This window comes from Engystomops pustulosus, chromosome 11 (genome assembly GCF_040894005.1).
Source record: "Engystomops pustulosus chromosome 11, aEngPut4.maternal, whole genome shotgun sequence".
NCBI classification, from domain to species: Eukaryota; Metazoa; Chordata; class Amphibia; order Anura; family Leptodactylidae; genus Engystomops; species Engystomops pustulosus.
Window position 1 is genome coordinate 8,940,753 of NC_092421.1, and position 24,109 is coordinate 8,964,861.

Sequence of the window (24,109 nt, forward strand, 5' to 3'; positions counted from 1 at the left end):
TGGTTTGATTGTAGATTTCCAGTAATAAAAAAAAAATATTACCAGTGACCCTTTAAAGAGTGGTGTTTCGGACTATAAGGCGCACCGGATTATAAGGTCCACCATCAATAAATGCCCGCTAAAACGTCTAGGTTCATATATAAGGCGCATCGGATTATAAGGCGCACCTGATTATAAGGATGAATGACCAGCAGGTGGCAGACCTGTGCACAGTACAAGGCAGCTGTTGTCTGTAAGTACGGTTCATATATAAGGCGCACCGGACTATAAGGCGGACCTGATTATAAGGATGAATGACCAGCAGGTGGCAGACCTGTGCACAGTACAAGGCAGCTGTTGTCTGTAAGTACGGTTCATATATAAGGCGCACCTGATTATAAGGATGAATGACCAGCAGGTGGCAGACCGGTTCACAGTACACGGCAGCTGTTGTCTGTAAGTACGGTTCATATACAAGGCGCATCGGATTATAAGGCGCACCTGATTATAAGGATGAATGACCAGCAGGGGGCAGACCTGTGCACAGTACAAGGCAGCTGTTGTCTGTAAGTACGGTTCATATATAAGGCCCACTGGACTATAAGGCGCACCTGATTATAAGGATGAATGACCAGCAGGTGGCAGACCTGTGCACAGTACAAGGCAGCTGTTGTCTGTAAGTACGGTTCATATATAAGGCGCACTGGACTATAAGGCACACCTTTTATTTCTGAGAAAATCAAAGTATTTTTTTGTGCTCCTTATAGTCCGAAAAATACGGTGGTTTATTTTTAGTATATTTGACTCGCTCTGTCTTTTCCACCAGGTTATGAAGTCGGTGAAAACCTGTATCGCTCAGCGACCACATCCAGAGGCGCGAGCCTCGAGTCGAGCTGCGACAAGATGGACGAAAAACAGTTTATATGCACCGAATGCGGGAAAAGCTTTAGCCTTTACTCCTACCTCACCAAACATCAGAGGTCTCATTCGGGGGAGAAGCCATTTTCCTGCAACGAATGCGGCAAATGTTTCACCTATAAACCGAGTCTCATCAGTCATCAGAGGGTTCACACCGGGGAGAAGCCTTTCTCGTGCAGCCAATGTGGGAAACTGTTTTCAAGTAAATTTAATCTGAAAATGCACGAGAAGATCCACACGGGGGATAAGCCGGTGGTCTGTCCGGCCTGCGGAAAGTGTTTCAGCAATAACCCAGCGCTTGTCAAACACCTGAGAATCCACACAGGGGAGAAGCCCTTCTCCTGCCCCGAGTGCGGCAAGTTTTTCTCCAGCAAGTCCGGTCTTAACGCTCACCTCATTATCCACACGGGCGAGAAGCCGTACATGTGTTCAGAATGCGGGAAATCCTTTGCCAACCATTCCAACCTTATATCACATCGGATCATCCACACGGGAGAGAAGCCGTACGTGTGCCCCGAGTGCGGCAAAGGCTTCGCCAACCAGTCCAACCTCGCCAAACACAAAGTGATTCACACCGAGGAAAAACCATTTCTGTGTATGGAGTGTGGAAAGTTTTTTACCCGGAAAGGGAGCCTCGATAAACATCGAATGAGGATCCACGAAAAGATGAAATTAGTATAATTATAGGCACAGCTCTAAATATAAGAGGTAATCTACCATCCGAATCCATCATGATCAACCAGGGACATTACTCCTAAATTGTCTTATATGTTATCCATGGTCTCCTTCCTTCTAAAATCAACTTAAATAATTATGCTAATGAGTGCGAAGAGCACTGCAAAGCGTCAACAGAGCCCCTCCGTACTGTAGCTTCACAGGCTGTTGCTCTGTGCAGGAGCACTTCCCCCTCCCTCTGTGTGAGATTACAGCAGGCAGAGAAGGGGAAATTGCTGAGGTGGAGGGTGAGATAGAGCACAGAGGGGCTCTGGTAACACCTGTGGTAATCTTCCTATAGTTGTTATCCATGGCCTGAACAAATGAGCCCGAATTGCTCCTGGGGGGTGTTACCAGGGCCCCTGTTTTATCATGAGGGATTTTGATGGTAGTTTCCCTTATACCTGAAACACATGAGCCCCACTCTTGTTTTAGATTCCACCAAGTTCATACACTAGGTATGAATATCACCCAACTGATCTGGTCCCTATACAGGCGTCCGCACGTGGCGTTTTTTAGTCCGTTTTATAGCATGCGTTTTCAGCCCGTTAAAAACTGCATTAAGATATTTAGCAAACGGTCAAAAATCGGATGCGGTTTTTAACGGTCTGAAAACGCATGCTTAAAAAGGGAATCAAAACGCTAACGTGTGGATCACCCTTAAGGTCTACCGACTTCCCGATCGACCTCTCTGACCCCTGTGACCTCTGGATGTGACTTTACTCCCAGGTTGCAATGATCAGCTGTAGGGTGTCTGTAATGACAGACATAATAATTCTTGTTCTTATGAAAGCACAAAATTCTGAAGATCCAATTGTCACAGGGCCAAAACACAATTCCGACTAAAGAACAAACCTTAAACACGTGTAGTGTCTGTACTCATCCACAGAGGTTAGTGTCGGGTGAATTTATTTGGGGGCAAATATTCACCTCTGAAATGTCACCTCCCTTTATCAAATTCAGGGGGCAGCACGTACAAAGGGCATTACTTTGTAGGAAGAAAGTTGTATCCCATGACCGTGTAGGTATTATCGTACGTTGGCAACGGTTTTTGTTAGGGTGCATTCACACATTCAGTTTTTCTGATATTCAGACCCGGAGTAAAATAATAAAGTGGGGGGGGGGGTGAGTAACTCCTTTGCATTCTATGATCCACAACCGCTTTTGGCTTCAGAAATTGCATATGGAAAACTGAACGTGTAACCGCAGCCTTAAGGCGATTCCACACATGGCGTTTTTGGAGCGTTTTTAAGCATACGTTTTCAGTCCGATTTTAAAAACGCATGTGTTTTTGACCGTTTAGCATACGTTTGGCTACTTAGAAGCTGTTTAACTTGATAAATAAACAGGTTCAACGCGGCCAAACGCATGGTAAACGCTAAAAAACGGCTGCATTTTTAAACTGACAGAAAACGCATGCTTAAAAACAGACCAAAAACGCTACGTGCGAATCCGCCCTAAAGGTTGTGCCACACGTGGCGTTTTTTGTTGTGTTTTTAAATGCATCCAAAACGCAAGTGCGAGGGGGTTTTGTCAAAAAGAATGTGTGTTTCCACTGCAACGCATGCATCAAATGGGAAGACATATGCGTTTTGACCAAACCGCCTCCCACTTGCGTTTTGATTGAGTTTTTAAAAAAAAAAACGAGACAAAAACCCCACACAGGAATCCGCTCTTAGGCTGCGTTTACACGTTGCGTTTTGTTTGCGTTAACGCACACGTGCAAACACATCTGAGCAGCTGCAAAGAGGAGATTTGCCTAATTAATCATTAAAGGAAACCTACCACTTGAAGTTAACAGTATCTATCTCCAATGTTTATACGGGAATAAACATTCTCATATGCTCAAAGGAGGATGAAAAAGCGAGTGCCGGCTACCTCTATTTCTTCATTTTGGATTACCACTTGTAGTGGCAGGTTTCTGATGGAAATACCGGGCACCAGCTCAGGGTGAGCTCAGGGTGAGCTGGTGCCGGAGCTTATTTTCGTTAGTGTTTTAGACCGCGGTATCGCGGTTTAAAACACTTTTTAAACTGTATAGCCGGCGCAGGCAGGTACGCGCTCGGCGCTTACCGTGCACGCGGCTCTCATTCACTTCCTATGTAGCCGCGTGCACGGTAAGCACCGAGCGCGTACCTACCTGCCCCGGCTATAGCGTTTAAAAAGTGTTTTAAACCGCAATACCGCGGTCTAAAACACTAACGAAAATAAGCTCCGGCACCAGCTCACCCTGAGCTCATCCTGAGCTGGTGCCCGGTATTTCCATCAGAAACCTGCCACTACAAGTGGTAGGTTTCCTTTAAAGCCATGTTGACAGCAACCTAGTTGGGCAAATCTCCTCTTCGCAGCTGCTTTGATGCTTTGAAGCGCAGGGTGTGGCATCACCCTGTGGCTGGTGCCACACGCACCGTTTACAAGCGCAGACAAAGCGCCACTTCTGACATCGCCCTCAGGGTAGTGACACACATGTCGTTTTTAGTTAGTGCGTTTTCAGATCATAAAAACCCCTTGCGTTTTTGACAGGTTTGACCAATTATCTTAATTCAAACTGGTCAAAAACGCATGCGAACTGCAAACGCACTACTAAAAAAGGCCACGTGTGACATCACCCTCAGGCTATATTCACACTGCCGTATGGGGGACACATCTATATACGCCCCCCATAGACGGCAATGGGCGTACCTCTCCGTACCCCGTGAAAAGATAGGACATGTCAGCGCTCAACCCTTCCTCCTCTCCCCGACGCTGTGCCTGCCGTGCTATGGTACAACGGGCAGCGGCAGTGTGAATGTAGCCTTAGGCCGGCGCCACACAGGGCGCTTTGTCTGCACTTGCAAACGCAGACAAAGTCGCGCCCACCGGGGCGGGCCTTGGCTCGATCGCATCGGCGTTTCTAGGAAACGCCTGCGATCGGGAACGAGCCGCCGGTGTTTCGCGTTAATTTAACGCGAAACACCGGCGGCTCGTTCCCGATCGCAGGCGTTTCCATAGAAACGCTGATGCGATCGGGCCGAGGCCCGCCCCGGTGGGCACGACTTTGTCTGCGTTTGCAAGCGCAGACAAAGCGCCCTGTGTGGCGCCGGCCTTACAGTGACCTTCTATATTGGCTGGAAGAACGTTTGCTACATCTGAAACTCCACATTCTCATCAGTAGCCGTGAATTACTGTAGTGGGCAAAACAAGTTAGCGATTTTACATTTTTTAGAAACCAACGGTCAATGAACAGGTCCTTTATGTGATTATCAGTCTGCCAGAAATCATGTGCCTAACAATCAGGTGGACTTTTCCTAGATCCCCCTCACCCAAAAAATGAAATGATGAGACGACTTGGGCTTCCAGTGCTTAGGATTTGGTGATCTCCGGGGTCCTTTGTGTACACGTGACTGTGGTAGGGTAGTGTCACGCTGCAGGTTCTCATACCTGACATAATGCATTTATTTAGAGATTATATGTAATAATTAATAATAATAAAATCCCTAGTCTTACCAAGCTTTGTGAGAACGCTGTCTGTTATCACTGTCTTCTATTAAGGATATTCCTTTATATCTGAAATTTTTTTTTTTTTAAACAAAATTTGTATCATGCATTGTGTGTTTTTGTTGAATAAATTATCCAAAACACACGCACACCACAGATATTGTAGTGTCGTCTCTGGACAGTTCATTCTCATGTGCACGTCGGTGCGGTATAAAAGGTAAAGGGTTGTGGAAGGATCTTTTGATTTCTGTATTAGGGCAGCATCATACTGCATGAACCACTGGCTGTTCAGAGTCCTGTGTCGCAGACTGACATCACTGCTGGGGATGGGATTCCTTGCATCATAGCGATATACGATGCAAGAAGTTCCTGCAACCCCAAGAAACGGCTGCACAGACACTGTACTGTATTTTTCGGACTATAAGGCACACAAAAAATCCTTTTATTTTCTCAGAAATCAAAGGTGCGCCTTATAGTCCATTGCACCTTATATATGAACCGTACTTACAGACAACAGCTACCATGTACTGTGCACAGGTCTGCCCCCTGCTGGTCATTCATCCTTATTATCAGGTGCACCTTATAGTCCAGTGCGCCTTATATATGAACCGTACTTACAGACAACAGCTGCTTTGAACTGTGCACAGGTCTGCCACCTGCTGGTCATTCATCCTTATAATCAGGTGCGCCTTATAGTCCAGTGCGCCTTATATATGAACCGTACTTACAGACAACAGCTGCCTTGTACTGTGCACAGGTCTGCCACCTGCTGGTCATTCATCCTTATAATCCGGTGCGCCTTATAGTCCAGTGCGCCTTATATATGAACCGTACTTACAGACAACAGCTGCTTTGAACTGTGCACAGGTCTGCCACCTGCTGGTCATTCATCCTTATAATCAGGTGCGCCTTATAGTCCAGTGCGCCTTATATATGAACCGTACTTACAGACAACAGCTGCCTTGTACTGTGCACAGGTCTGCCACCTGCTGGTCATTCATCCTTATAATCAGGTGCGCCTTATAGTCCAGTACGCCTTATATATGAACCGTACTTACAGACAACAGCTGCCTTGTACTGTGCACAGGTCTGCCACCTGCTGGTCATTCATCCTTATAATCCGGTGCGCCTTATAGTCCAGTGCGCCTTATATATGAACCGTACTTACAGACAACAGCTGCTTTGAACTGTGCACAGGTCTGCCACCTGCTGGTCATTCATCCTTATAATCCGGTGCGCCTTATAGTCCAGTGCGCCTTATATATGAACCGTACTTACAGACAACAGCTGCTTTGAACTGTGCACAGGTCTGCCACCTGCTGGTCATTCATCCTTATAATCAGGTGCGCCTTATAGTCCAGTGCGCCTTATATATGAACCGTACTTACAGACAACAGCTGCTTTGAACTGTGCACAGGTCTGCCCCCTGCTGGTCATTCATCCTTACAATCAGGTGCGGCTTGTATATGAATCTAGACGTTTTAGCAGGCATTTATTAATAGTGCGCCTTATAATCTGGTGCGCCTTATAGTCCAAAAAATACGGTAATTGTGTTGAGGGTATCTGTGCTGCTGTTTAGTGGAGCAACAGGGACTCCTTGCATCATAGATCAATTTCATGCAAAGCAAGGGGTGTCAAACTCATTTTCATCAGGGCCCCAGCAGCCTTGTGGTTGTCCTAAAAGGGCAGAATGTCATTTTATTTCTGTATAAATGTATCTACTTGAGCTGTTTTTAGTAATCACATCAATACAGAATTATTATTATAATCGGCCATTTCAGGGCAACCACATAACTGAACTTCTGGTTAACTCCTGATGTAACTAGCTGTTCAGTTAGCGCACCATGGCATACAGTTATATCATGGTGATCGCCAGGGCTTAGCTTCAGAGCAGTATATTAAAGTCAGGCTCTTGCGGTAGTCTTGATCCCGGCTGTTTAACCCTATAGCAGTGATGGAGAACCTTTTAGCGGCCGAGTGCCCAAACTGCAACCCAAAATCCCCCTTATTTATCGTGAGGTGCCAACCAAAAATGAAAGCAGTAACTTATTGCTCCCTGTTCAACAACTTTCAATTATATTTGCCTCCTGAGGACAGCAACACAGTAGAAAGAAGGAAAATTTTAGCTCCTTTCCAGTGTCCCTCTGTACACAGAGAATCGTGGGGCCAGCGAGGGGTCCTCCAAAGATATTTCAGTCCTGTCTACTCATTCTCCCTCTTCTAACAATCCCAACTAGCGAAGTGAGCATCAAAATATGACTGAAAGCCGCATCTTTTAAGTTGTTTGGAACTGCAGGAAGATTCTTTGAGTCCTGTCTGGTGCTGGGGCCCGTGCCATAGGTTCGCCACCACTGCCCTATAGGGCAGGGGTAAGGAACCTTTTTGGCTGAGAGAGACATATCTTAAAATGTTATTCCGTAAGAGCCGTACCATATGCACCTGTCCCCCAGTAGATAGGAAGTCTCAGTGTCACGGGTGCCCCTGCGATCTAGGTCTCGGATCACAGGCACATCCGTGCCCCTCTCCATGGCGGGGGCCCCTTTTCGAGCTCACTCAACTCACTACTTTCCCACAACCCTCACAGCTGGCCAGTGCGCGCGTGCCGGCATTTCCATGTTTAAAGGGCCAGTGCACCGCTGATTGGCGCTTCCCACTTTCCAGGTTCCTATTAAGACCGGAGACCACAGTGTTTCCTTCCCAAGTGTTGACCTCCCATTGTGACCCCGGACCTGTTCCTGATTCTGCTCCTTCACTGCCAGCCCTGACCTCCTGCTTCGTCCCCGACCTCGCATCATTGCCGCCTGCCTTGACCGTCTGCTTGTTCCTGACAACGAGACTGCCTAGTGATCCTGTACCCTGGCTGCCACCGTGGACAAGATGCGCCTGTGGAACGACCTGGTGGAACCACGCTGCAGCTAGTCCATCCTGCTTTGCGGTGGGCTCTGCTAAAGACCGGGTGCTACTTAGATTCCGGTCCCAGGTGTCGGCTCACATCATCGTCTGCGCTGGTCCAGGGGTTTCACTACTCCAAATCCTGACACCCACCGCATGCCTCCCAGTACATAGGTAGCCCCAGCGCATGCCCCCCAGTACATAGGTAGCGCCAGCGCATGCCCCCCAGTACATAGGTAGCGCCAGCGCATGCCCCCCAGTACATAGGTAGCGCCAGCGCATGCCCCCCAGTACATAGGTAGCCCCAGCGCATGCCCCCCAGTACATAGGTAGCCCCAGCGCATGCCCCCCAGTACATAGGTAGCCCCAGCGCATGCCCCCCAGTACATAGGTAGCCCCAGCGCATGCCCCCCAGTACATAGGTAGCCCCAGCGCATGCCCCCCAGTACATAGGTAGCCCCAGCGCATGCCCCCCAGTACATAGGTAGCCCCAGCGCATGCCCCCCAGTACATAGGTAGCCCCAGCGCATGCCCCCCAGTACATAGGTAGCCCCAGCGCATGCCCCCCAGTACATAGGTAGCCCCAGCGCATGCCCCCCAGTACATAGGTAGCCCCAGCGCATGCCCCCCAGTACATAGGTAGCCCCAGCGCATGCCCCCCAGTACATAGGTAGCCCCAGCGCATGCCCCCCAGTACATAGGTAGCCCCAGCGCATGCCCCCCAGTACATAGGTAGCCCCAGCGCATGCCCCCCAGTACATAGGTAGCCCCAGCGCATGCCCCCCAGTACATAGGTAGCCCCAGCGCATGCCCCCCAGTACATAGGTAGCCCCAGCGCATGCCCCCCAGTACATAGGTAGCCCCAGCGCATGCCCCCCCAGTACATAGGTAGCCCCAGCGCATGCCTTCCAGTACATAGGTAGCCCCAGCGCATGCCCCCCAGTACATAGGTAGCCCCAGCGCATGCCCCCCAGTACATAGGTAGCCCCAGCGCATGCCCCCCAGTACATAGGTAGCCCCAGCGCATGCCCCCCAGTACATAGGTAGCGCCAGCGCATGCCCCCCAGTACATAGGTAGCGCCAGCGCATGCCCCCCAGTACATAGGTAGCCCCAGCGCATGCCCCCCAGTACATAGGTAGCCCCAGCGCATGCCCCCCAGTACATAGGTAGCCCCAGCGCATGCCCCCCAGTACATAGGTAGTCCCAGCGCATGCCCCCCAGTACATAGGTAGCCCCAGCGCATGCCTTCCAGTACATAGGTAGCCCCAGCGCATGCCCCCCAGTACATAGGTAGTCCCAGAGCATGCCTTCCAGTACATAGGTAGTCCCAGCGCATGCCTCCCAGTACATAGGTAGTCCCAGCGCATACCCCCAGTAGATAAGTAGCCCCAGCACATGCCCCCCAGTACATAGGTAGTCACAGCAAAACAAAAAAAAACAAAAAAATGAATATTCACTTATCAGCGCTCCCTGCAGCCAGTTCCTCTCCTCTTTGACCCAGGGTTAGACGATGGCACCTGGGTCGTACAGAGGATGCAGGCAGCAGTAACATCGCTGCCTGTGATCAGTCTAAGAGACACACAGCAGCCATCACTATTTATTAGTAGTAGATCTGTCTGAGAGCCACATGCAGCCAACAAAAGAGCCGCATCTGGCTCACGGGCCATAGGTTTCTATGGCAGCTCTGGGGTCTGATGAAGGACCCAAGAGCTGCCTTCAGTAGATGCCTTACAGTACTATCTGTGTCTGTACTATAATATATATATAGTGTTATTGCAGTATATTACACCGAACAAGTGATAATATGATGACTTGTTCATGTCCCACACTGGGACACTGGCCCAGTAGGGGTTAATTATGCTCCATTGACTTAAAGCGGGGGTTAATTATGTGCACATCTTAGAGCCCAGAAGTTTGGTGATGACAAACAAATATTTACCTCGGTATTGGGGAAAGTTATGGGTGAGGAGTAACAGGGATTTTACCTCAGGACTGTATGAAATTCCTACTCAACTCTTCGCAATCAGAAGGAAGGGGCAGTGCCATGTAGTCACATCCAGGGGCAATGCAGACGCCATTATCTGCAGGTGATGAGGTTTGTGTCTCATAAATAGTGTGAGGAGAATGTGACAGAACTAGTGTGAGGGTATTACCCATCCATTCCCCATTCATCAGGGAAACCGGAAGTAGACGCAACCAGATGCTGGAACGCAAGCTCGCTGCTGTGGGCGGAGCTGTTGTCAGGCGCCGGAAGTGACGTTGCGATGCCGGTTCTTCCGCGTTATGTCACCGGAAAACGGTGTGTGCAGGTGAGTGGGGTCTTTGGGGGCCCCGGGGGAGGGGTTTGCTGGGCTTGGGCGTGTCTTGTAGCCATGAATCGGGTTTATATTCAGGTATTTACAATCGGGTAAATCCAGGATGTTTCTGCGTCCTTTGACTATCACACTTGATAGGACTAACAGGTGTGATAGATGGTAACTCCCTTCTCTGCAGATATGTGACATGCACACCTGGTGCAGTTATGGGAATTCCGCCTCTTCCGGATTATTTGTCTCCCTATTTCCATGTAGGGTAACAGATTTCCGCTGTAGACGCCACTTTCAGACTACTTGCACGTAAACGTGCGCTGTTCTCGGGACGTCTATTTTTTGGAGTCTGTTTATAATCCATTGTGGAAAAGAAAACTGAAGACTGACATATGATGTAATAATTTGTCCCAATTTCTTATAATAATAATAATTATTATTTATATAGCGCACACAGATGCTGCAATGCTGCACAAAGCATGGCAAATTGGTCCCTGTCCCCATGGGGCTCACAATCTAATCACCTACTACTATGTTTTGGAGTGTGGGAGGAAACCGGAGGACCCGGAGATGAACAACTGGATGTTTCCATTCAAGTTCATTCCCTGGGGCCAGATATCTTGCTGGATTGGTTGCCAATCTGGCACATTGATACCCCTGGCCAATCCCTGGCAGGGCTAGTTGCTGGGGGCCTCAGTGTGCCAGATTGGCTGTTCGTCCACCAATTTGTCTGGGTTGTGTGGGATGAACCTGAGTGGAAACATTTCCCGATATCCAGTAGGTGTCGCTGCTGCGCTGAGGTCCGCCGGAGTTCACCTGCTTTGTCCTGGTGCATGTGAGTGCTTGATCATGCGAAACAAATTCTTTTTTAAATTCTGCAGTTTTTCCGAATACGTCGGGTTGTCCGGCGGCCACGTCCCCCCGATTTCTGTCGCATGACAGTCGGCGCCAATGCGCCAAAATCCGATCGCGTGCGTCAAAATCCCAGGGCAATTCGGTGCAAATCGGAAATCGCCTGGAAACCTGACGAAAGTGCGCGATTCGGACCCTTAGTAAATGAGCCCCAATGTGCCTGTTCCTGTGTCTTCCCATATGAGAAGACTGTTACTATATACCATACATTATAGTCAGGGGGTCTGGCACAGACTTTGCACTGGGGCCCATCAGCTTCACGTTACGCCACTGCCCCTCGGGACCCTTCTCCCCCACCTCACGGCTCGCTCCCATCCTGCGTGCCTTCACTGCTGCCGTGATATGTACACAGGGGAATGAGTGAATTAGCAGGGAGGCAGGAAACAAGGGTTCCTGGGGGTTGTGATAGAGTCAGAGCCCTGAGGTTGATGTCACACATGGTGTTTTTAGTTAGTGCGTTTCCATATTGTAAAAACCGCATCCGTTTTTTGAAAACGCCTGTCCGTTTTTAATTGCGCAAATTGGGAAAACCGGACAAAAAAGCATGCGTTTCCAAAAAAATGCATGAGTTTTAAAAAAAACTGATGCGTTTTAAACGATCTGAAAACGCACTAACTAAAAACGCCATGTGTGACATCACACTGGGTGAAGACACACGTGGCGTTTTTAGGCCGTTTTTACTAAGTGCGTTTTCAGATCGTTAAAAACGCATGCGCTAAAAAACGCATCCGTTTTAAAAATGCGGTTTTTGAAAACGCATGCGTTTTTGTCAGTTTTTAATTGCGCAAATTCGGAAAACCGGACAAAAAACACATGCGTTTTAAAAAACGGATGCGTTTTTTAGCGCATGCGTTTTTAACGATCTGAAAACGCACTTAGTAAAAACTGCCTAAAAACGGCCTAAAAACCCCACGTGTGTCTTCACCCTAAGGCCCCTTCCACACTGGCGTTTTTCACACGCGAGTTCTGCGCATGCATTTGACGCGCAGAACTTGCATTGCACTCTGTCCCATTGTATTCAATGGGTCTTTCTTCATTAGCGTTGGTTTTCACGCGCGTGCTTGCGTTAGTTTTCACGCGCGTCAAAATCGCAGCATGCTCTACTTTTGCGCGTCACGCGCGTTTTTCCCGCCCCATTCAAGTCTATGGAGATGCATCAAGAACGCATTGCACTCGCAATCATTGCAAGTGCAATGCGAGTGCAATGCGTTTTAAACGTAAGGGTTGCTAGGTGACCAGAATAACAGTATTTCCCCTGCTCGCGATCGAGCATTTAATTAAAAAAACACAATGAAGAACAGTGAAGAATAGAATAAAAACAGTGAACACAGTGACCACAGGATCATTTAAGATAAAAACACAGTGCAGAACACAGTGCAGAATAGATTACAGATGTTCGGCACATCTGCTTACTTGTCGGGAGATACGCGCGGAACGGTGCGAACAAAATAGCATGTGAAGAACAATATATATGTGTGTGAAGAACACATTGCAGATGTTTAAATACATCTGCAATGTGTTCTTCACACATATATATTGTGCGTATCTCCCGACAAGTAAGCAGATGTGCCGAACATCTGTAATCTATTCTGCACTGTGTTCTGCACTGTGTTTTTCTCTTAAATGATCCTGTGGTCACTGTGTTCACTGTTTTTATTCTATTCTTCACTGTTCTTCACATCTGCTAACTTGTCGGGGGATAATATACGCGCGGAACAGTGCAGAATAGATCGCAGATGTTTGCAATTTATCAGAAGACATTATTTTTCAATTAAATAACACATTTTAATCCCAAACCATGGTCCCTTTGAAAAATGCTCGAGTCTCCCATTGACTCGCGTGTGAAAAACGTGCCAAAAACGCTAGCAACACGCGCGTTAAAAAACGCAAAAACGCTAATTACTCCAAGGAAAAATGGAACAAAAACGCAGCCAAAAACGTCAGTTTTTCACGCATTTTACCCTGGCGTGAAATGCAACGCTAGTGTGGAAGAGGCCTAAGTGTTGGATTAGCTAAACCTAAAAGTGAGTTATTTTCATACACAGGGATACCAATATATATATATTTTATTTTTTTTAATTGTAAATAATGGAAAATATTTTATAGCATTTTAAAATAGTTCCCAGATTTTTAAAAAAATAATTGTAGCAAATGCCTGTTATGTTGTGTATTGTGCCAGGGCTAGTAGCCATCTATACATAGAAGGTAGTCGTTTTAGTTCTGCTGACTGCTATGGCGACACTTCAGAACCCCCAGTATTGCACCCTGATTTGGGGTCCAGACTGTTTGAAGACCTGAAACCTGTGAGAAGAGATTTGCCTTATGACATTGCGTTTACATGTTAACAAAATATCAATGTTAACGCATTCTATTAACATTCCAACATGATGTTAACGCAGTGGTTTTTGGTTGTAATATTAACGTCTTTTTACGACTTTCCCAGCGACCCTGGAGCTCATTGCTGTGAACCAGGCCTTGATCTGTTCCCGGGGGAATGCAGGATGGAGAAGAACGGGAATCCGGGAATAGCAGGGAAAATCTTAAATATCACCCTGGAGATTATCACCCTGCTGACTGGAGAGGTGAAGAAATCTTAGACTTCTATAAATCATCATGACGCGGTGGTAAATTGTAGTAAATATCACATAACGATGTTTGTTTTGTCGTGTAGACCTACGGTCCTGTAAAGACGTATAGCAGCAGCCCCGATGTATCCGAAGAATCTCGGAGGATAACGGAACCTTCACCTCTTCTACATTTATATGAGAACAGAACTGATGAGAAGATCCTGGGGCTCACCAATAAGATCCTGGAGCTGCTGACTGCAGAGGTGAGCGCCGCTGGGAATGCTGGGATGTTAGGATATAATTATGGTAATTGGGTCTCCTATTAGAACATAACCTGTATATAGGTACAATCCCTTTGTCCTTTTCTTCATATACCCGTCTGTGCAATCCAAAGGGTTGGTCACTATCACAAAATGTTACCAGAGTCACCCATACAGTACCTACCCTGTTACAGATTCTGTACAGCCAGCGTGTGACCCCCCTCTACCAAAACCATGCCCCATACAAGCCCCTGATCATTGACACCTCCCTCACACCAGTGATAAGGGGGGGGGGGGGGTGTATCTAGTAATGACTACCAGCCCCTGATCATTGACACCTCCCTCCAACCAGTGATATGGGGGGGGGGGGGGGTTGTATCTAGTAATGACTACCAGCCCCCTCCATCTTCCAGAAGGCAGCAGGACCCGGGACGTCACACAAAGTCCTGAGTCCTGCTGCTCGGGGGTCACATGACCCACAGGTCTCGACGGCAATACTTACACTTTATCACAGTACCGTATTTTTCAGACTATAAGACGCTTCTTACTATAGGACGTACCCCAGATTTAGGCTTCCAAAAAAAGGAAAAATATATTTTACACCAATTAAAATATCCCTGTTGGTCGAACTAAAGCACAGAACACATAGACATACATTTACACACTCAGCTCTGCATCATCCATCCACATACACACACAGCTCAGCTATACACACACAGCTCAGCTATACACACTCATTTCACCTACACACACTCTGCTCAGCTATATACACATACACACATACTACCCCCATTCTCCTTCTTCTTACCCTGTCCCAGCGCAGCATGGCAGTATGAGACCTGTGGTGATGTAAGAATCATGTGATCAGTCACATGATTCTGACATCACCGCAGGTCCTGTACCTGTAAGAAGAGAGCAGTACGGAGGCTCCTCTCTGGGAGATCGGGTGCAGCTCTGTATCTGGGCATCACCCGATCTCCCTTAGGAGATCAGGAGGGTCTGGCAGTGCTGGATCCTCCTGACCTACGGTCTATAAGACGCAGGGACTTTTTCTTGCTAAATAGTGCGTCTTATAGTCCAGAAAATACCCATTTCTAGTGATGTACTTACCCTGGTGATGTTTTGTCATAGTGGCCAACCCCTTTAAAGAATATTGTTGCCTTTTGGCATTGCCTCCTATTGACACAGAAAGGAAAAAAGGGGTCAACTTGATATTTTGTTGCCTTTTTTCCCAAAGTGGATTATTGTACCATAAAATAGTGTAAAGTAGTTTCCTGCACCCTTGTCATGTGTGAATATTTTATACACCTGGACTGGAGTAATTATTTAGCTCCTGTAGTATAAGGGTGATGCCACTTATGGCGTTTTGAAACCGTTTTTGGTCCGTTTTTAAGCAATCCGTTAAAAAATGCATGCGTTTAAAAAAAACGGACCAAAACGGTTTCAAAAAGCCATGTGTGGCATCACCCTAAGAGTGGGTTCACATCAGTTTTATGGTATACACTCAGCGTATTCGTTGGGAAAGCTCTCAACATATAAGCTGAGTGTACCCGTTGACATATACTGGGAGACTGGGGGGCAATCTAGACAGGATGGAAAGATGTAACAAGCTAGGTCTTTCCATCTTTCGGATACGGGGCTCAGCAGGAGGGGGACACCGGTGGTGTCACTGTCCATATAAGGATAATGACATCACTGGGGAAACCCTCCTAAGATCGGCAGCAGCCAATCACCAGCTGCTGCTTCTGTGTGTTCAGGTAGACCGGACAAGTCATCCACGTATCCCACGTCTGTGTTAAATGTAAGAACGTGCCGGGAATCTGCCCGTTGTGTCCCTACAACATATGGATAAAAACCGTGATTTGGACCCAGCCATAGGATGACATTGATGGTTATGTTATAATACGACTGTGTAACTTTGTATTGTTTCTTGTCCAGGTGGAAGATCTAGTGGCCACGCGTGAGTCCATTTATTTTTTATATCCCTCTTTTCTTTCTCCATCTTTTTGTTGACCTGTTCTTCTCCTTTTGCCTTTTGTTCTCATTGGCATCAATTGTACTTTCTCCTTTGTGTATTTAAAAAATTGTTAGAGGATCCTCCCAGGAGACGTAGATCTGATTAGATTCATCCTGCCTCTGCCCTAATCTGTTAAATTAAATTATCGTGTAACTTAACCTCTTGTTCATTTACATATTACTAAAATAAAGTTTTTAAAGGAAACCTACCACCGCGGATCTACCTATTAAGGGAAATCGGGTGGTAGGTGTCTCTATTGGACCTTTTCAGGGCTAGTCCTCACATCTCCTGTATCTTTTTCTAACTCTTATTTCCCTAATATGCTAATTTTGTAAAGAGGCTACTGGGGCATGGAGTAGGAAATAATGGGGCTCATTTACTCACCCGGTCCATTCGCGATCCCTCGGCATGTTTTCCCACGCTGATTCGGGTCTGCCGGGATTCACTAAGGTCGTGCGCCCAATATCCACCAGGTGTCGCTGCTGCGCCGAGGGCCGGCTAAGAAGATAAAGTTGATTTTATGGGGATGACAGGGAAGCTATTTTTAGCTAAAATAAGGGGGGGATTTGATAATAGGGCTCTTTGGGAACTAGCTGAATTTGTAAAAATCTGGTGACAGGTCCCCTTTAAGACAATGGAGAGGAATTATCTCCCATCAAAATCCATCATAATAATAATCCAGGGACATTACTCACAGATTCAGGCACCGGGACTGTGGCAATCTTCTTATATTATAAGGATACTTGGGTGGTTGCCAGAGCCGCTCCCTGTTGCAGGTGCACCGTCTGTTAGATTGTCTCCCCCTGCTCCCTCAGGACTTCCTACTCCTTCTGCCTTACGATGAAGTTGCAGCACAAAGTGGGAGGTAGGAAGTGCTCCCGCACAGTGTAACAGCCTGTGAATCCACAGCATGCAGGGGCTCTGGTAAAACCCCCAGTAGTCTTTCTGATTCAGTAGCATAAATTTTAAAGTTGAATTCAGAAGGAAGGAGGCCATGGATAACACATAAGAAGATTTCCACAGTCCCGGTGCCTGGATCTATGAGTAATGTCCCTGGTTTATCATGAAGGATTTTAATGGTAGATATTGTTGAAAGGAAATCTACCATCCAAAATGTACTTGTCAAAGTAGATCCAGGGGCAAATTCCCCAGCACGAAGATAGAAAATAGCAGCAGCAGCAGGTTGAAGTATTAAATGAAAAGCCTTAAAACACAGAAAGAACATACAAACTCTTTGCAGATGTTGACCTGGGTGGGATTTGAACCCAGGACCCCAGGGCTGCAAGGCAGTAGTGCTACTCACTCAGCCCCCGTGCCGCCATGGGGAGCTCTGTTTTACCTGTTCTGATGTTAGATTTATCAAATATATGCGGAGTACAGACCAGACTGAATTTTTGTCTTACTTTTGGAAATTTTATTCCAGTGCAGCTTTTTAATTTCATATGCAAAGTAGGGGAGTCGCTATGGGCTCCAATGTTGCCCCCACATATGCAAATATTTTTATGGCCCAATTTGAGGGAAGATAAGACACCTCTCACAAGGGGATTGGCTGGATGAGGAACATTGATGACATTCTTTGTTTGGACTGGTACTGAACAATTATTGTTGGAATTTAAAGTCGAGATCAATTGTCACAAACCTGAACTACAATTCACTACAGTATTGGTCCGTTATATGTAGGGGAGACAACACAACAATGTAGGTTAAGATTTAGCCAACATAAATCTAACATCAAACTAAACAAGTTGAATTGGCGCAACTCTAGGAAATTTATCCATGTCGCTGGTAACAAAAGTGGTGACCTGCACCCCAACTTCAATATAGGTCCACTAAGGGAACTACTGAAAAACAAATATATGCGGAGTACCTGCGCCAATCGGTCTGTCAATTGAACAGTAGCCACTATACTGTCATAACCATAAAATGAAACTCATACAATCTATATGGGTGAACGAGCTCTATGTAATATCAGATATAGTGGAGTGTGGACAGTATATGACTATGTGGGTACCTGGTAAGGGAGGACAACGGACTTCCCGATCGAGTGTGGAGCCGGTCCTTCTCCATATTGGAGTGTGGAGATGCAAATAGATCCACGGATAGGTTTCCCAAAAAAGGTTTCCACAGGTAATTCCACGTAGTCTTCTTGGACTGAAGGATCGCTGTTTGCACGTGGAGTAGAGCCCCGGCCGGCGGCTGCTACTCCATACACAGTTCTGTTTGCAATCCGTGTGGTGACATCACCAGATACGGTAGGTCCAGAGAGACACGCTTCTTCCTACGCGTTTTGAAGGCTGCTGCCAAATGCCCTGACGAAGAAGGCAGCAGACGGATTGCAAACAGAACTGTGCATCTCCACACTCCAATATCGAGAAGGACCGGCTCCACACTCGATCGGGAAGTCCGTTGTCCTCCCTTACCAGGTACCCACATAGTCATATACTGTCCACACTCCACTATATCTGATATTACATAGAGCTCGTTCACACATATAGATTGTATGAGTTTAATTTTATGGTTATGACAGTAAAGTGGCTACTGTTCAATTGACAGACCGATTGGCGCAGGTACTCCGCATATATTTGTTTTTCAGTAGTTCCCTTAGTGGACCTATATTGAAGTTGGGGTGCAGGTCACCACTTTTGTTACCAGCGATAAATTTCCTAGAGTTGCGCCAATTCAACTTGTTTAGTTTGATGTTAGATTTATGTTGGTTAAATCTTAACCTACATTGTTGTGTTGTCTCCCCTACATATAACGGACCAATACTGTAGTGAATTGTAGTTCAGGTTTGTGACAATTGATCTCGGCTTTAAATTCCAACAATAATTGTTCAGTACCAGTCCAAACAAAGAATGTCATCAATGTACCTCATCCAGCCAATCGCCTTGTGAGAGGTGTCTTATCTTCCCTCAAATTGGGCCATAAAAATATTCGCATATGTTGGGGCAACATTGGAGCCCATAGAGACTCCCCTACTTTGCATATGAAATTGAAAAGCTGCACTGGAATAAAATTTCCAAAAGTAAGACAAAAATTCAGTCTGGGCTGTGCTGATGTCCCAGCCAGATATACTGGGGCACATTTACTTACCTGGTCCTGTCGCGATCCCTGATCCGGAGTGTCCGACGAAGATGAAGTCCGGCGCAATTCACCAAGATCGTGCACCCGAGATCCTGCATGTGACGCTTCCCCCGCTGAGTTCTGACGGAGTTCACCTTCTTCTTCCCGGTGTATGTGGGTGCATGTATTACGACACAATTTGAGATGTTAAATGCCGCGCGTTGTCCGATTCCGTTGGATCGTCCAACGGTCAGCCCCGGTGGGTCAACAATAGCTCTGCCCGGTGGGTCAACAATAGCTCTGCCCGGTGGGTCAACAATAGCTCTGCCCGGTGGGTCAACAATAGCTCTGCCCGGTGGGTCAACAATAGCTCTGCCCGGTGGGTCAACAATAGCTCTGCCCGGTGGGTCAACAATAGCTCTGCCCGGTGCGTCAACAATAGCTCTGCCCCCTGGGTCAACAATAGCTCTGCCCCCTGGGTCAACAATAGCTCTGCCCCCTGGGTCAACAATAGCTCTGCCCCCTGGGTCAACAATAGCTCTGCCCCCTGGGTCAACAATAGCTCTGCCCCCTGGGTCAACAATAGCTCTGCCCCTTTTGTTGTTTTTTAGTGGTAAATATTGGACAGATGTTATGAGGTGTGTAGTGAGAAGGAAACATACAATTTTTGGTCAGTAGTGCCATTGGCAGAAGCATTATGCACCAAAAACAGATTTATTTTAGGGACAAAGAAGGGAGAAAAAACAAGTCTTGGCCATGGGGATAGTATATTCCACATGGTAAATCTCTCTGGCTCCTTGCACCAGTTTTTTAGACTGTCTTAGGAGCGTCTTAGGATATCCGATTTGCCACAAAAGCTTAGACTGCATGTCATAGGTCTCCATGTGTCCTTTTCAAATATATGAATAACTCCCCACACTCAGGATTGGCTGTAGAGGAGCAGGGGGCGTCGCTAAGCCCAGTGATGGGATTTTTCATATATTTGAAAAGGACACATGGAGGAGCAGTTTCCCAAGGGGGGGGGCTGCTCCTTTCCAGCCCCTCCCAATAGGCAACTGCCTAGTCACACAGCAGATGCTAATGAAAGGTACAATATAACATATCTTTTTACTGTAAAACCAATTTTTTTTATACAAAAACACTTTGGCAGAGTATGTACTATGCTCTGTGGGGACTGGGGGAGTGCTAAAAATGGGTCTCCTGGTAACAGGTTCTCTTTAAGTCCGAATCCTTCAGATCGTCCGACGGCCCGCCCCCCAATTTCTGTTGCATGAACGCGATTGCACCAAAATCCGATCGCGTGCGACACAATCTCCTTCTAAACACCTGTCCCGGTCGTGCAATCCCTGAAAACGTCGGGAAGTGCAGCGGAAATGCGGTTCGCGGACCTTTAGGTTTATTAGGGAAGTGATTTCAATCTTTTGACTCGTTGTTTTAACTGTTATATAAAAAGTTTCTTCTCTTCATATTATTTGACCCTTTTATCTTTCAGACAATGATAACTGCCTCGCAACGCTTGAATCGGAAGTTAACAAGAACATTATACAACCTCAACCCGGTGCTAGCCCGGAATCAGAAGATCCAGCGGGAAATAACCGCGACATCGTGTGCTCCGATACTTCGAATAGCGTAGACACAACGAGGAGCTTCTCAGTTACTGAAACCGATACATTAAATCCTAAGAAAAGGAGGAAGCACGTGTGTTCTGAATGTGGCAAAGCTTTCCTGCGCATTGCACACCTGGTTATCCACCAGAGGACACACTCCGGGGAGAAGCCCTTCTCATGTTCATCTTGCGGGAAGTGTTTCATCAGTAAATCGCGACTTGACCGACATTGGAAAATCCACATGGGTGAGAAACGGTTCTTCTGTTCGGAATGTGGGAAAAGTTTTTATACTAATTCCCATTTCCAAATCCACCAAAGAATCCACAAGAACGAGAGGCCGTACGTATGTTCAGACTGTGGCAGATCTTTCAGTGGCCGCTCCAACTACACCCGTCACCTGAAGATCCATACGGGGGAGAGGCCGTTTACTTGCTCCATTTGCAGTCAAAGCTTTGTGCAACCAATGCACCTTTTGGTCCATCAAAAAAAACACGAAGTCGAAAACCAGCTTTCGTGCCCAAAATGCAAAGTTTTCTTTCCTTCCGAAGAAGCCTTTGTGACTCATCAGAAAGTCCACAATCATAAACTGTATTCTTGTCCTGAGTGCAGAAAGTGTTTTCTGAACGTCGTCAGCTGCGTCCGCCATCAGAGACTCCACACGGGGGAGAAGTTGTACACCTGCCCTTACTGCAAAAAGAAGTTTATTAATAAGACCCATCTGGAAATACATAAGAGAACTCACACGGGGGAGAAACCATTCGCCTGTTCAGAATGCGACAAGCATTTCAATAATAAGTGGAGTCGGAATAAGCATCTTGCATCTCACCGGGGGGAAACGCCCTATCAATGCACCGAATGTAATAAAGGGTTCAAAAAGAAAATCAGCCTTTTTCTACACCAGCAGCTACATAAGGGCAATAAAGTGTTTACCTGTGCCAGGTGCAGGAAATATTTTTCCAGCGAGTTTGATCTGGTAATCCACCAGAAAACTCACGAAGGTGACAGCCCCATCTCCTGCCCCGAGTGTCGTAAAGAGTTTTCTAGTAAAGTCAGCCTCATGGCGCATCAGAAGCGGCACATTGGGGAGAAGCCATTCTCCTGCTTGGAGTGCGGTAAAGCCTTCAATGACAAGTCAAGTTTGGTGGCTCATCGGAGAGTCCACACCGGAGAGAAACCATACGCCTGCGCAGACTGCGGCAAAGTGTTTTCGGTAAAGTCAAACATGGTCCGACACCAAAGAACCCAAACCGGAGAGGAGCCCTTCATCTGTGCCGATTGCGGGGAAAGCTTTCGATCGAAAAGCTGTTTTGACTACCATCGGAAAACTCATAAGGGGACGCAATATTTTACATGTTCGGATTGTGAGGAGAAGTTCACCGATAGGACGAGCTGGCGCAAACATCGGCAGATTCACAAAGAGGAGAAAATCTACAGCGAACTGCACAGACAGCTGCAATTGTACGAATGCGCCGATTGCAAAAAGGCCTTTAATAAAAAGTCCAACTTGGTCAGACACATGAAGATTCACAACAGGAAGTAGTGAGTGTAACAGCTTCAATTTCGGAGAGAGGTGACATTCTTAGGTTTTTTAACTAGAAATTATAAATGTTTAAAGATGACCTTTCACCAACGCATCCACGATTCCAACATGATCCCGTCCCCACACCATCCCTGAGCAATTAGTGAGGTTAGTATCAGCACTAAATATGCTAATTGGACTCTTTACTGTCAAATAGGTGGACCTGGACTGCAAGGACATCAACCACCACTTTTAGTTCAAAGACCACTTTGAACTACCTTCTCCTCTCACCGCTCCATAGACCTCATTGCAAACTTTGCACAGAATGGATTCAATTATTTTTTTTATTTTTAAAGGGGTATTCTCTTCTGGGCCTTTACATTCAGTTTCATACATAAACATTACTTCAATTAGATGTTATTAAAAAAATGTTCCTGTGTGAAGATAATTTCTCATAAATGTAGTCATATGGTCCTTAAGAAACAAGACTGTGTCCTTGGATACGACCACCTCAGCTGGAGTGATTGCACAAGGAAACAAGTTTCTGAATAATGAATGTCTGAGGAGTTACTGTATATACTACAGCCGTCCTGTGGTAATGATCGCTGAATCCAGGAGGTCAGGCAGGACTCAAAAGCGCATGCCTGGCCACCGCTGCCAAAATGTGAGGTGGTCGTATCCAAGGAAGCCATCTCGTTTCTAAGGGACAACATGACTACATTTATGAGAAATTATCTTCACACAGGAACATTTTTTTTAATAACATCCAATTGAAGAAATGTTTACATATAGCAAATGAATTTAATTAAACCTGACTGCCCAGATGGGAATATGCCCCTTTTAAAGAAAACAAATATATTACGATAATCTTCTATACAAGTGAATTAGTTCATGGAATACAAGTTGTGCTGAATGGCAATGCACTTTTTACTCCCTAGGACTTCCCACTAAGTCATATGTCAGGTAACAGGTAGAGATGAGTGGACCCAATTCAGCGTTTGGGTTCGTCAGCCTGACCTGGACATATTACCATATTGGTGGCCAAACAGCCAATGGCGAGTGGTCTCAGTTTGCCGGATTAGCTGTTTGCTCAAAAACTCAGCAATATGTCTGGGTCAGGCGTCCGAACCCGACCATGGAGTCCTCTGATCTCTGCGTAACCTCCTCAATCTCTCCCGTATCTAGAAACCGACTAATAAAGGTTTTTCACTTCTTTTTTATAAAAAAATTTAAAAAAGTTTAGTTACTTTTTAAAAGTCACGTACCATCAGAACTTGTACCTATTGTTTGATTCATTTTTTGTGATGAAGTAACGGGTTTTAAAATTTTCGGGTTGTTTTTAACTTTCCTTGTCATTATTTTGTCTTTAAACTGAAATCCTGTAATTTCGTTGCAGTGTTTAAGCTGATACTTCCTGTTCTGTAGAGATCACTTCTTGGCAGTCTTCTCGTTCTTATCATTGTAGAGAAGCCGGAATAGCCATTTGGTATTTTATCCATTGTGAATGTGTAGATTGCATTCATTTATCCCCCCCCAAAAATTGTCAATTTCAAAATTGTACTTCCATTTTGTTTTAACCCCTGTGAAACACTTAAAGGGTTAACAAACTTCATAAAAGTTTTAGATACGTTGGGGGGGGGGGGTAGTTTCTATAATGAGATAATTTATGGGGTATTACTATCAGTTCGGCCTCTCAAAGTGACTTGAATGCTGAGCAGGTCCCTCAAAAGTATGATTTAGCGTTTTGAACGGAAATATGAAAAATCGCATATTAACCCCTTAATGACTTAGAATTTCTTAGGTATACACAAAACATTTTGGAGTACTCAACCTGATATACTTTGTCAGGATGAGGGGTAGTGGACCCTCTGTACCAC

The 24,109-nt window shown here is 46.3% G+C and overlaps 2 protein-coding genes across 3 annotated transcripts in view; both read left to right on the forward strand.

Moving 5' to 3' along the window:
- LOC140106445 (uncharacterized) overlaps nucleotides 1–3,567 on the forward strand; it is a 39,506-nt gene extending 35,939 nt beyond the window's left edge. The window contains exon 17 of the mRNA XM_072130894.1: nucleotides 806–3,567. Within this exon, the coding sequence (XP_071986995.1) occupies nucleotides 806–1,578 (773 nt within the window). The 3' untranslated portion in view covers nucleotides 1,579–3,567. The remainder of the gene's footprint in view (nucleotides 1–805) is intronic.
- A 6,597-nt stretch (nucleotides 3,568–10,164) lies between these two features.
- On the forward strand, nucleotides 10,165–22,651 carry LOC140106048 (uncharacterized). Of its 2 annotated transcripts, none has more exons than XM_072130226.1 (5): nucleotides 10,165–10,290; nucleotides 13,643–13,781; nucleotides 13,871–14,029; nucleotides 15,965–15,986; nucleotides 20,599–22,651. In XM_072130226.1, the coding sequence occupies exons 1-5, from the start codon at nucleotides 10,265–10,267 to the stop codon at nucleotides 22,251–22,253; spliced, it is 2,001 nt and encodes a 666-aa protein (XP_071986327.1). In that variant the 5' UTR covers nucleotides 10,165–10,264; the 3' UTR covers nucleotides 22,254–22,651. The 2 variants fall into 2 exon arrangements, with proteins under 2 accessions (XP_071986327.1, XP_071986328.1); XM_072130227.1 differs by lacking the exon at nucleotides 10,165–10,290 and adding an exon at nucleotides 10,546–10,684.
- Nucleotides 22,652–24,109: the final 1,458 nt, after the last annotated feature.